The sequence below is a fragment of the Nerophis lumbriciformis genome, linkage group LG09 (assembly GCF_033978685.3).
Source record: "Nerophis lumbriciformis linkage group LG09, RoL_Nlum_v2.1, whole genome shotgun sequence".
NCBI lineage: Eukaryota > Metazoa > Chordata > Actinopteri > Syngnathiformes > Syngnathidae > Nerophis > Nerophis lumbriciformis.
Window position 1 is genome coordinate 48,476,889 of NC_084556.2, and position 12,992 is coordinate 48,489,880.

The window sequence follows — 12,992 nt, forward strand, 5'->3', positions numbered from 1 at the left end:
TTTTTCAAATTCAAGAAAAAGTTATGTTTTTTTTACTGGTGCACAAAATGAACCGTGGATGAAAGAACAAAACCAGCACAGTGCATTAACTCAAAACAAATTACTCACCTTACACACATTACCATGAATTGATTAACGTGGACCCCATCTTAAACAAGGTGAAAAACTTATTCGGGTGTTACCATTTAGTGGTCAATGGTATGGAATATGTACTGTACTGTGTAAACTGTACTGTTTCATATAATGTATTCTCTTCCTTTGCAATCTACTTGTAAAAGTTTCAATCGATCAATCAAAAAACCTGCAAATCAGATGTAAAATTAGTGGGAACATTGTTTGGGGGTATCCATAATACGCCGATAGGGAGAAGTTTTTATTTATACATTAAGTCGGATGTGTCTTTACCTCCTTAGGGTTCGATCGAACCCAGGTTAAGAACCACTGCTCTAGGCGGAACATTTGTTATAAAGTATTGTTTTATACCAGTAAGCAGAGTCTTACAACACTTTTGGATTCTGTGGCCCTTTGATTGATTAAATGATTGAAACGTTTATTAGTAGATTGCACAGTATTCTGTACAATTGACCACTAATTGGTAACACTCAAATAAGTTTTTCAACTTGTTTAAGTAAATCAATTCACCTTATCTGTCAAAATCCCGACTGTGATGTTACATGCAGACGTTTCTCTCATAGACACAAGCCTCCTCCCTCCTTACCTTAACTCCCTATCGCTCGTCCAACCACGACTGAGCCTTTACACACTCATGGCTTCACAGACATTGGAAATGAAACAAATATGCACGTTTCCTTTACTCTGGTTTTAAAAAAATCTTCATCCACACGAGTACAATTTAAATTTTCATCTGCACACTTTCGGCACTTAACAAAACATTCATGTTTCCTGGGCTCCATGCAAGTGTGAGCTGATTTTAAAGTTAATGTACATGCAATTTTACTTCTTGTATATCACAATAAACATCATTATCTGAGGCGTAATACCACCAGGTCAGCTGTGGCGGCTTTTCCAGGCTTCTGATTGGAGAAAATGTGTACGCGTTTGCATGTGGACATAGACTGTTTTGGAACTACACGAGTGTGTATAGAGATCATTTTAACCCCAAATACGCCGTTATTATAATTATTTATTATATTATGATAATTGTCCATTACTGGCCCTAATTTTATGATTGATTTATTCTTTGAAGGTCAAATATTAATTTGAGCAATTGCAATGCCTTGATTTTATTGACGTCATTGACATAAATGCAGTTGTCTTAATTTATTCCGGTCTTTCAGTTTTCAACCTTTTGTTTTTTTTGGTTTTGGCCAATTTTCATTTTGTTGCATCCTTAATCTTAATAATCAGATTAGAGCATAACATTTTGATTAGTTGTGCAGCCCATACCTTAAGTCAATATCGCCATGTTCTGTTTAAAAACACAAGATAATGTTGCACATTTCTTATGACAAGCGGAAAATATCTGTTTTAGCTGTTCATGGAATGTTATGTGTGCTGGTATGACAAAGTTAATTAAATCTTTGAACTCTTGAGTTCTGCTCTTTGTAACTTTCAAGTGTTATGAGCTGGCATCTGGTCTTCATGCATATTTTTTTTTTTATCCCACAGAGTCAGTTGGTCCCGCCAAGGTGGTGAGAGCTGGCAACCCACCCAAGCCCAGGCGTGGAGGAAAGGTAAAGGGCTGTGTTTTGTATCTAAGGTGTATGATGCCATAGTGGGCTGTAGGGTTGTGATATAGACAATATAATATAGGCCTAGGGATGATGTTTAATAAGAAATTATCGAGTTCAAGCCCCTTATCGAATCCTCTTATCGAACCGATTCCTTATCGATTCTCTTATCGAATCCAGATAGGTTGTTGTATATGGAAAAAACACACAATATTTGGTTTAACAAAAGCTCACATTCATTTTATAAGAAAAAAAAAAAGAAAAAAAATATTGACTGTTGTTACCCCCCTGAAAAAAAATAAAAAAATTAATATTGACTGTTGTTACCCAAAGTATATTAAGTGGGATTTTTCAGAAAAACAAATATATACAGTAACACAAAAACAACCTGTCTCTGTGATCACTATAGGTGTATAAATAATAATATAGTGTTAAATAAAATCAGTCCCTTGGGCAAAAAACTGAAAATAATACAGCTCTCCAAAAAATGCACTTCTGCTGCCATTGGAACATACTAACTGCACACACTATGACACTAAGAACGCCACAGTCATCAATCAACAATTCTGCAGTCCTGGTTGACATAAGAGGTAACCTTATTTTAGCCTGAAGGCTACAAGTGAGCAGATATGGAAATTAACCGGCAACAGTTAACGTTAGTTACTCACCGGCACTAAAACTGGAACTGGGGCTGCAGGTTGAAGCACAGGAAGAGGGGCGTGCTTTGTCAGCTCTGTCGCTGCTTCTCCACGTGTCGAAGACACGACACGGTTCTCGAACGTTCAGGTTATGTGTGGCCTGAACATGTTTCAACATGTTTGATGTACTGCTCGCCTTACATGAGAGCGAAGCCTGGCAATAATTGCATATTGCAGTTTCCTCGTCGTATTTTTTTGTAAAATTAAGCCATGCCTTGAGGCGTTTTTTCCGGTCCATTATTTTTGCTGCTTTCTGTATCTGCCGCCTAATGACTGAGCTACGTCATTTCCTGTGATGTCCCACAGGGCATTTCCTGTGGGATGGGATTCGGTCCCAGGGATTCGAACAAAGAACCAACTCTTTTTCTTTACTATAGTGGCCTCGATAACGGGAACCGGTTCTCAAAAAGGTATTCGAGTCCATGGAATCGGTTCTTTTCTTATCGAACAACCGGAATAACCGGTTTGGAACATCATCCCTATATAGGCCTGGGCGATATGGCTGAAAACTGTATCACAATACATATTTTTATATCGGTTGATAAAATGGAGACATGGGGAAAAATACATTAAATGTATTTAAGATGTAACCATTCTCTGATTATAATCTTCTCCGTTTTCAAGGCGGAAAAGAAAGGAAATGTAAACACAAACATGGAAAACAATCGATGTTAAAGTTCCACAATCACATTGAACACTTAACAATAACTTCATAAAAAGAGTGCAAAAATAAGAAATAGGTAATGAATGCTTAATAAAGTGTAACAAAATAATGCACCTTGTGAAAATGTAAACGTAGAGAAACTTATTTTTTGCAATGGTTTTAGTGCCAGGAAGTTATGGCTGTCCTCTGGTTAGCGGCTAAGGTGGTCCACATTGTAAAGTGAAGTGAATTATAGTTATATAGCACTTTTTTCTAGAGACTCAAAGTGCTTTACATAGTGACTACAGTTTAGTTTAGTTTAAAACATCCCAAAAACTACCATACTGTCTAAGGGACTTGTCCTGTTTTTATTGACAGTATCTTCGTGCTCTGCAGCACTCATTTTTAGTTTCTCTTCTTACTCCATGCAAAGAATCAACCGCCAGACAACAAGATGGCATACCTGCCAACTACTCCGGTTTTCCCGTAATTAGTACGGTTTTCATCAACCTATTCCGGGTTACGGTTGCAGTGATAAAAAATAAGTTTTTCATTAATTAAATTATTATTATTTTTTTTTAAGTTTTATTCACGAAATCGCGTAACAACAATGACAATCGACACTGCTTCCCGTAACTTCCTATCGAGCCATTCCGAATGCCATGCGCGAGGCTATTTATAGCACCGCTGCCAAGCACGAGGCACCAGTTGCCATTGTTTCCAAACGAGCGAACGATCATGGAATCAGCCGGAGAAAAATCGCATAAGAGTCTTAAACCGAAAAGAAAACTGCAGTCATTCCGTGAAGAATATTCAAAAGCCTATCCGGGAATAATTATCTGTTCCAAAAAGGGTGAAAACTACGCGAATTGCACCTTGTGCAGACAAGATTTTTCGATCGGACACGGAGGAATTAGCGATGTAAAAGACCACGTTGGGACAAAAAAACACAAGTCTAATGCCGTTGCTAGCGATACAAGTGGAAAACTTTCAACGTTTTTCGTCGCCCAAACAGATTCTTTGGATGTGATAAATGCCGAAGTTTTATTTACGGAGGCAATAATTGAGCAAACAAAAAGGTAATGACACCAATGTTATCTATTGGAATTGTTTAGTACTGTTATACTGTTAAAAGTGTTTATACTATTTATGCTTTCAAGTCCAAGTTGAAGAAATCTTGTTAAATGTTGACAGCATAACTACCAAAATACAGAAGTATGTCCTTAATATTTTTGCAGTGCTATTTCTGTTGAAAAGTTAAAATGATTACATTAGAGATGTGATGTGCCACTTTTCAAGTGTCTGATGGCTTAAATTAAGTTTCATTAATTTTTCATATTTTGAATTCTTTTGAAAGGCAAAAAAACTACATTTTAATTGTAATTCCATGCTATTGACAGGACTATTAATTTTAATGAAGTTAGCTTACCATGTTTACAGTATGATAATTGTGATAGAAATGTGAATTTTCGGCACAGAATATTTTTTACAATTGAACAAGGCAGTAGATTATACAAGCTTGGACAGAAAGTTAATAATGACACCAATTTTTTTTTTTATGGAATTGTTTAGTACTGTTTTACCATTTGTTTACTGTAAAAAGTGTTTATACTGTTTATACTTTCAATTAACAAATTGAAGTCTTGTGAAAGGTTGACAGGATAACTGGCATTAACTGTCAAAATAATTTCAAACTGTTGAAGTTAGCTTACAGAATAAACATGTCAATCAACCCATATGATTTTTGCTGTAATATTTTTGTTTTGAAAAGTCACTGTGGCTGATAGAAAAGTGATGGTTTTAGCAACATTTTAACCTGTCTGAATGCTAATAATCATTTTGCGTCGGGGGGTGAAGGAACCCCCCACCAGGACTTTGTCCTGGACCTACCGGGGCCTGCGGCCCTTGGACCCTGGCTACTAGGTTTTTCTGATTTCAAAAGTTGACAGGTATGAGATGGCGTAACGTAACCTGACTACAGAGTTTCCACAGGGCATTAAAAGTTATTAAATTGATTTTTGTGAAAATGATGACCTTAAATGGCATTAAAAGCATTAAATGTGATGTCCAAAGGTATTAAGAAATGTACCGTATTTTCCGCACCATAAGGCGCCCTGGGTTAAAAGCCGCGCCTTCAATGAACGGCATATTTCAAAACTTTGTCCACCTATAAGCCGCCCGGTGTTGTAAGCCGCATCTAACTGCGCTAAAGGAATGTCAAAAAAAACAGTCAGATAGGTCAGTCAAACTTTAATAATATATTAAAAACCAGCGTTCTAACAACTCTGTTCACTCCCAAAATGTACGCAAATGTGCAATCACAAACATAGTAAAATTCAAAATAGTGCAGAGCAATAGCAACATAATGTTGCTTGAACGTTAATGTCACAACACACAAAATAAACATAACGCTCACTTTCTGAAGTTATTCTTCATTCATAAATCCCTCGAATTATTCTCCTTCGTTGTCCGAATTGAAAAGTTGGGCGAATGTGGGATCCAAAATGTCGTCTGGCGCTGTCTCCCTGCCTCCCTGTCTTGGTGAACGTCACGTGTGTTCGCCTTCTGTCATCCACTGTTCCCACGCAGTTAGCAGTCTAGCTTCGAATGCCCTGTTGACACCAATATCTAGCGGCTGGAGGTCTTTTGTCAATCCACCCGGAATGACGGCGAGTATTGAATTAAGCGCGTAAGCGTGTCTCTTAATGTGATGTTATGAGCTAGCAAATATAACAACTACACTACCCAGCATGCAACGATAGTGACGAGCATGCGCGGTAGCCCTGAGAAGCGTTGTTGTATGCTGGGAGTTAGAATGTGGTTATGAGCACGCTGTGAGTAAACGTTGAGAACTCAGTTAACACGCCTCGTCTGCATTATTTATAATTAGACAGACAACACACTTAATAGGAGCCACACAAATGGAAATGAAACGTCACATATCCCAGCATGCACCGCGCGCTTCTTCTACGGGGAAAAAAGATGGCGGCTGTTTACCGAAGTTGCGAGACCGAAACTTTATGAAAATGAATCTTAATATTTATCCATATATAAAGCGCACCGGGTTATAAGGCGCACTGTCAGCTTTTGAGAAAATTTGTGGTTTTTAGGTGCGCCTTATAGTGCGGAAAATACGGTAATACTATTGTAGGATTTGGCCGACAGTCAATACGTCAATCCATCAGACGATAAATAAAAATTAACTTAAGAACGTTGCGGTCATCGATTGATGGCTTCGTCAGTCTGTGCTTCCTTTCTTCGTTTCCGGCTTTCAAACTGGATACAAGAGGTCCTGTAAGGTCCGAAAGCCAGAAAAGTGTTGCCTCCATAGCGGCCACTCCGCTGGACAATAAAATGAAACTGCTCTGGGGGCCCAAACTTTGCCATTCTTTGGTGACTGGAGGCGGGTAGTCCTTAAATGTGACACCATGTCATGTTAATGAGGAAGCTGAGCTTGTTTCATACACGACTCCCTTTATTTTAGTCTACAGTTCAACACACATGAGCTAACTTGGCCAACATTAGCAACTCTCGTGATGTACTTCACGTCGCCTACGGTGGCCTAGAATGGACAAACAAGGCAATTCTCACCCTTATTTTTTTGACATTCCCACAGTAAATTAGCGTTATTTACAATCTATTGAAGATGTTCAATTGACTCAATTTATTTTAAATGCATCTAAAGGGCTTATTGTTATTTTTCTAAATATCTTTCAATTACATGTCTCTTTCTAAAATGTTTAAAATAATTATCCATTTCCGTACACATGCACCATTTGAATTCCTACTATAAGGTTAATTTATTATTTAACAAAACCTTTTGACTATTTCTTAAAATTGTAATCTGATTTTAAAATAAAACGTATCCTCCACTTTGTGGCTATTGTAAAGCATACTTTCAGACATACTTACAGCATGTTCACAGCATGTTTTAAAGAGATAACAATTTAGATACACGTTAAAAAGAAAATACTTTTGGGTATATTATAAATTTCAACTGATTGAAAATTTAATATTTATTTAGAGGGCTTAAGTGCTGTTCCCCTTTTGATAATTCTGATTGCAGGTACAGTGTGATGATTGAGAAGCGGAAGGTTTTACTTGGATATTGTCTATGGTCGGTGCACAAAATCAGAACAGCGGATGCTACTACAGAAAAATAAACAAATAAAAATAAATCCTCAGATGAAACAGTCTTGCCAGCCAATTCTATCTAATTCACTAGATAGTAAAAGTTAATTCAACTATTCAAAATTATAATTTCTCAAATGCTTACAATTATGTGTGTATACAAACAATTGTAAGCTTTTGACTATTATACATACCGTATTTTCCGCACTATTAGCCGCACCTAAAAACCACAAATTTACTCAAAAGCTGACAGTGCGGCTTTTAACCCGGTGCGCTTTATATATGGATTAATATTACGATTCATTTTCATAAAGTTTCGATCTCGCAACTTCGGTAAACAGCCGCCATCTTTTTTCCCGGTAGAACAGGAAGCGCTTCTTCTTCTACGCAAGCAACCGCCAAGGTAAGCACCCGCCCCCATACAACAGGAAGCGCTTCTTCTTCTACTGTAAGCAACCACCCGCCCGCGTAGAAGAAGAAAAAGCGCGCGGATATACCGTACGTTTCATTTCCTTTGTGTGTTTACATCTGTAAAGACCACAAAATGGCTCCTACTAAGCGTCAGGGATCCGGTTCATGAAAAGACGCAATCTCTCCATCCGCACACGGATTACTATTTCACAGCAACTGATATTCCTGTGAACCGCACTGTGGATATAACGGGAGCACGTACGGTGAATATTCGCACCACAGGGAATGAGAAGTCATCCTTCACTGTGGTTCTAGCTTGCCATGCTAATGGCCAGAAACTTCCACCCATGGTGATATTCAAAAGGAAGACCTTGCCAAAAGAGACCTTTCCAGCCGGCGTCATCATAAAAGCTAACTCGAAGGGATGGATGAAGAAAAGATGAGCGAGTGGTTAAGGTACGGTAAGTTTAAGTTTACGCGAAGAGGCCGGGTGGCTTTTTTCACGCAGCTCTGTCCATGTTGATATACGTATGTTTGTGATTGCACATTTGCGTACATTTTGGGAGTGAACAGAGTTGTTAGAACGCTGGTTTTTAATATATTATTAAAGTTTGACTGACCTATCTGACTGTTTTTTTGACATTCCTTTAGCGCAGTTAGATGCGGCTTACAACACCGGGCGGCTTATAGGTGGACAAAGTTTTGAAATATGCCGTTCATTGAAGGCGCGGCTTTTAACCCAGGGCGCCTTATGGTGCGGAAAATACGGTATATATATATATATATATATATATATATAATGGCTACAACTAACGATTAATTTGATAATCGATTAATCTGTTGATTATTACTTCGATTACCGTATTTTTCGAACTATAAGTCGCTCCGGAGTATACGTCGCACCGGCCGAAAATGCACAATAAAGAAGAAAAAAAAACATATAAGTCGCACTGGAGTATAAGTCGCATTTTTTGGGGGAAATTTATTTGATAAAATCCAACACCAAGAATAGACATTTAGAAAGGCAATTTAAAATAAATAAAGAATAGTGAACAACAGGCTGAATAAGTGTACGTTATATGAGGCACAAATAACCAACTGAGAACGTGCCTGGTACGTTAACGCAACACATCATGGCAAGAGTCATTCAAATAACTATAACATATAGAACATGCTAAACGTTTACCAAACAATCTGTCACTCCTGATCGCTAAAGCCGATGAAATCTTCCTCCACGGTGTCGCTCCTGGTATGCGCCGCTAGCGTCCATTCTTTCTGCTGCTCGATCGCCGTTTTCTGGTGCATATTTCACTACGTCCAGCTTGTAATCTGCAGTATATGATTTCCTTTTCGGTGCCATTTTAGTTCAGTCCTTCTCAGTTTTTATAAGTTACCGCCAATGTTGCTGTGATCTATTTTAATAGCGCCGGCAGTAGCGTATAGCATATAGCAGTTAGCATTCCAAAACCCACAATGCACTTCTGCCATGACCCGCCCCCACCGAATTCTTATTGGTTGGCGTGAGTGACGATTGCTGACGTGTGTGTGACGATTGCGGACATTTTCTTCGTCGCTCACGTTAATGAGATAAATAATATTATTTGATATTACGGTAGTATGTTAATAATTTCACACATAAGTCGCTCCGGAGTATATGTCGCACCCACGGCCAAACTATGAAAAAAACCTCGACTTATAGTCCGAAAAATACGGTAATCGATTAATAATCGAATAAAAGAGACAAACTACATTTCTATTTTTTCCAGTATTTTGTTGAAAAAAAAAACCAGTATGCTGGCGCCAAGTTCTTTCAACTTGCCAAGTAAAACAAGGAAAATGTTACAAAAATGCACACTTTTGACACCCCTGCTATAGATAATAAAAAATTTAATCTGATAAATTATCGATTAAAAAGCAGAGCCTGATGACGCATGCGCGTTTATCACAACTCTCTCGCTCTCTCTGTCTCTGCCCCTCCCTCACGAATGCTGCTCCGCGCACAATTTGTTGTGTTTTTAACCTTCTTAACCCTGAACGTACATTGAAAATACACGCAACCCTAACTCAAAATGCCGGACATTTGAGGCATTTAAGAAACACCGCCCGACAGCCCTGCAAAAGAGGACATGTCCGGTGAAAAGAGGACGTCCGGTTTCACGTCCGGTGAAACCGATCGCTGCTAGTCGTCTTTTGCTAGCATGCTAGCAGCTAACGGGCTACGATAGACTGACCATACGTCCTCTTTTCACCGGACATGTCCTCTTTTGCGGAGCTGTCAGGGCGGAGTTTCATAAATGCCTCAAATGTCCGGCATTTTGAGTATTGTTTACACAACGTGCAGTACGCTACTTAATATGTCCGTTTGGAAACTCGTTCGGTACACTTCCGCACCGAAACGAAACCCCCGTACCGAAACGGTTCGATACAAATACATGTACCGTAACACCCCTATTATTTTGATTATTGTTTCTCAGCTGTTTGTAAATGTTGCCGTTTATAAATAAACGTAAAAAAAAAATTTTTTTTTTTTTTTTTATAAACGTAGCCTCTGCGCATGCGCATAGCATAGATCCAACGAATCGATGACTAAATTAATCGCCAACTATTTTTATAATCGATTTTAATCGATTTAATCGATTAGTTGTTGCAGCCCTAATATGTATATCATACCTGCCAACTACTCCGGTTTTCCCGTAATTAGTACGGTTTTCATCAACCTATTCCGGGTTACGGTTGCAGTGATAAAAAATACGGTTTTTCATTAATTAAAAAAAAAATTTTTTTTTTAAAGTTTTATTCACGAAATCGCGTAACAACAATGACAATCGACACTGCTTCCCGTAACTTCCTATCGAGCCATTCCGAATGCCATGCGCGAGGCTATTTATAGCACCGCTGCCAAGCACGAGGCACCATTTGCCATTGTTTCCAAACGAGCGAACGATCATGGAATCAGCCGGAGAAAAATCGCAAATGAGTCTTAAACCGAAAAGAAAACTGCAGTCATTCCGTGAAGAATATTCAAAAGCCTATCCGGGAATAATTATCCGTTCCAAAAAGGGTGAAAACTACGCGAATTGCACCTTGTGCAGACAAGATTTTTCGATCGGACACGGAGGAATTAGCGATGTAAAAGACCACGTTGGGACAAAAAAAAGGTAATGACACCAATGTTATCTATTGGAATTGTTTAGTACTGTTATACTGTTAAAAGTGTTTATACTATTTATGCTTTCAAGTCCAAGTTGAAGAAATCTTGTTAAATGTTGACAGCATAACTACCAAAATACAGAAGTATGTCCTTAATATTTTTGCAGTGCTATTTCTGTTGAAAAGTTAAAATGATTACATTAGAGATGTGATGTGCCACTTTTCAAGTGTCTGATGGCTTAAATTAAGTTTCATTAATTGTTCATATTTTGAATTCTTTTGAAAGGCAAAAAAACTACATTTTAATTGTAATTCCATGCTATTGACAGGACTATTAATTTTAATGAAGTTAGCTTACCATGTTTACAGTATGATAATTGTGATAGAAATGTGAATTTTAGGCACAGAATATTTTTTACAATTGAACAAGGCAGTAGATTATACAAGCTTGGACAGAAAGTTAATAATGACACCAATTTTTTTTTAATGGAATTGTTTAGTACTGTTATACCATTTGTTTACTGTAAAAAGTGTTTATACTGTTTATACTTTCAATTAACAAATTGAAGTCTTGTGAAAGGTTGACAGGATAACTGGCATTAACTGTCAAAATAATCTCAAACTATTGAAGTTGGCTTACAGAATAAACATGTCAATCAACCCGTATGATTTTTGCTGTAATATTTTTGTTTTGAAAAGTCACTGTGACTGATAGAAAAGTGATGGTTTTAGCAACATTTTAACCTGTCTGAATGCAATCAATCATTTTGCGTCGGGGGGCCTGAACCCCCCACCAGGACTTTGTCCTGGACCTACCGGGGCCTGCGGCCCCTGGACCCTGGCTACTAGGTTTTTCTGATTTCAAAAGTTGGCAGGTATGGTATATATATATTACTATAGTTGGTGCAAGGGTAGAGCCTCCCTTGATTCATGGCTGAGACCAGGGATCTTGGGCTTGTAAAGGTTGGGATACCACTGGTGTAACTGCTGTAAAACTTTGTATGACATGCATCCATAAACAGTACCATTTTTGCACCAGAGGAGGGAAAACATTTTATAGGGACTAAATGTTTTACTTTCACTTTCAAGATGAGTTGAGCCTCACTCTGTTGTATTCATTCATTCAGGTTGGGGACTTTGGCGACGCCAACAGCTGGCCCACTCCGGGGGAGATTGCAACGAAAGACATTCAGGTAGGAGTTTTGATGTTTGTTCTGTAAAGGAGACACAGCCTCATCCTTGAGAGCTTTGGATGGTCTCATGCTTGCTGCAATGCTCTCCAGTGTCTGTCGGATACTTGTGGCTGTTGAAAGGTGCTACCATGCAGTTGCTTCTTGACAGCATCTTGGTGCTTTGTTCATCTAAATGATTAATTGATATATAGAGAAATTCCTCCAACAAACCTCAGCCTACTGGTTTCCCAGAAGCTCTTTTTCGCCCCCAGGTGGATACTTACTGTACAAATTAATAAATCCCACCCAGACTGTGTTGCTGGACTAGACATTGACAGGCAAGTAATTATGGGTCATTGTCACTGACAGTTGGGTGTTCAAGTCTTCATTGGTGCAAATTAGTGTGGTTTTTCTGTCAGGAATGATCTGAAACACATTCTCTTGTACTGTTTAATACAGAGGTGTCCAAGGTGCAACCTGGTACTATTTTTTTTTTAATGGCCTGTGGGACATTGTAAAAACACTATTACAAAGGAAGAACATATAAATGTGACATAAAAGAGCATACAGGTAAAAGGTAACGAGAAATAGTTGCAAAGTTGACTAATAGATAGTGGTTTAACGATTTGTTTTAATGATTTGATGTATTAGAATTAGGGACAATCTAATTTTTTAGAACGATACGATCCAATACAATTTCTTTTTTTACTTTCTTTTTCTTAAATTATGAATTTATTAATCAATCAACAAAACAATACACAACAACACCACAACAATGCAATCCAATTCCAAAACCAAAGCCGTCCCAGCAACATTAAGAACAACAATAAACAGAGCAATTGAGAGCAATTGAGGACACACAAATCCAAATGTAGTGAAACAAAAATGAGAATTATCGACAACAGCATCAATATTAGTAACAATTTCAAAATATCAGTGATTAAAAAACCCTCATTGATATCATCATTAAAAACATTAATAAAAAATGAACAATAGTGTCACAGTGGCTTACACTTGCATCACATCCCATAAGCCCGACAACACACCGCGTCCAACATTTTCCACAAAGATATAAGTCCTATTTTGGTTCATTTAT

General features: G+C 38.0%; 1 protein-coding gene across 4 annotated transcripts in view; it reads left to right on the forward strand.

The window, feature by feature from the left end:
- The window catches only part of larp1 (La ribonucleoprotein 1, translational regulator), a 126,857-nt gene that overhangs the window by 48,287 nt on the left and 65,578 nt on the right, over window positions 1-12,992 (forward strand). For all 4 annotated transcript variants that reach the window (XM_061963010.2, XM_061963012.2, XM_061963011.2 and 1 more), the window contains exons 2-3: window positions 1,630-1,694; window positions 11,852-11,917. In XM_061963010.2, coding sequence (XP_061818994.1) covers window positions 1,630-1,694; window positions 11,852-11,917 — 131 coding nt within the window. The remainder of the gene's footprint in view (window positions 1-1,629; window positions 1,695-11,851; window positions 11,918-12,992) is intronic.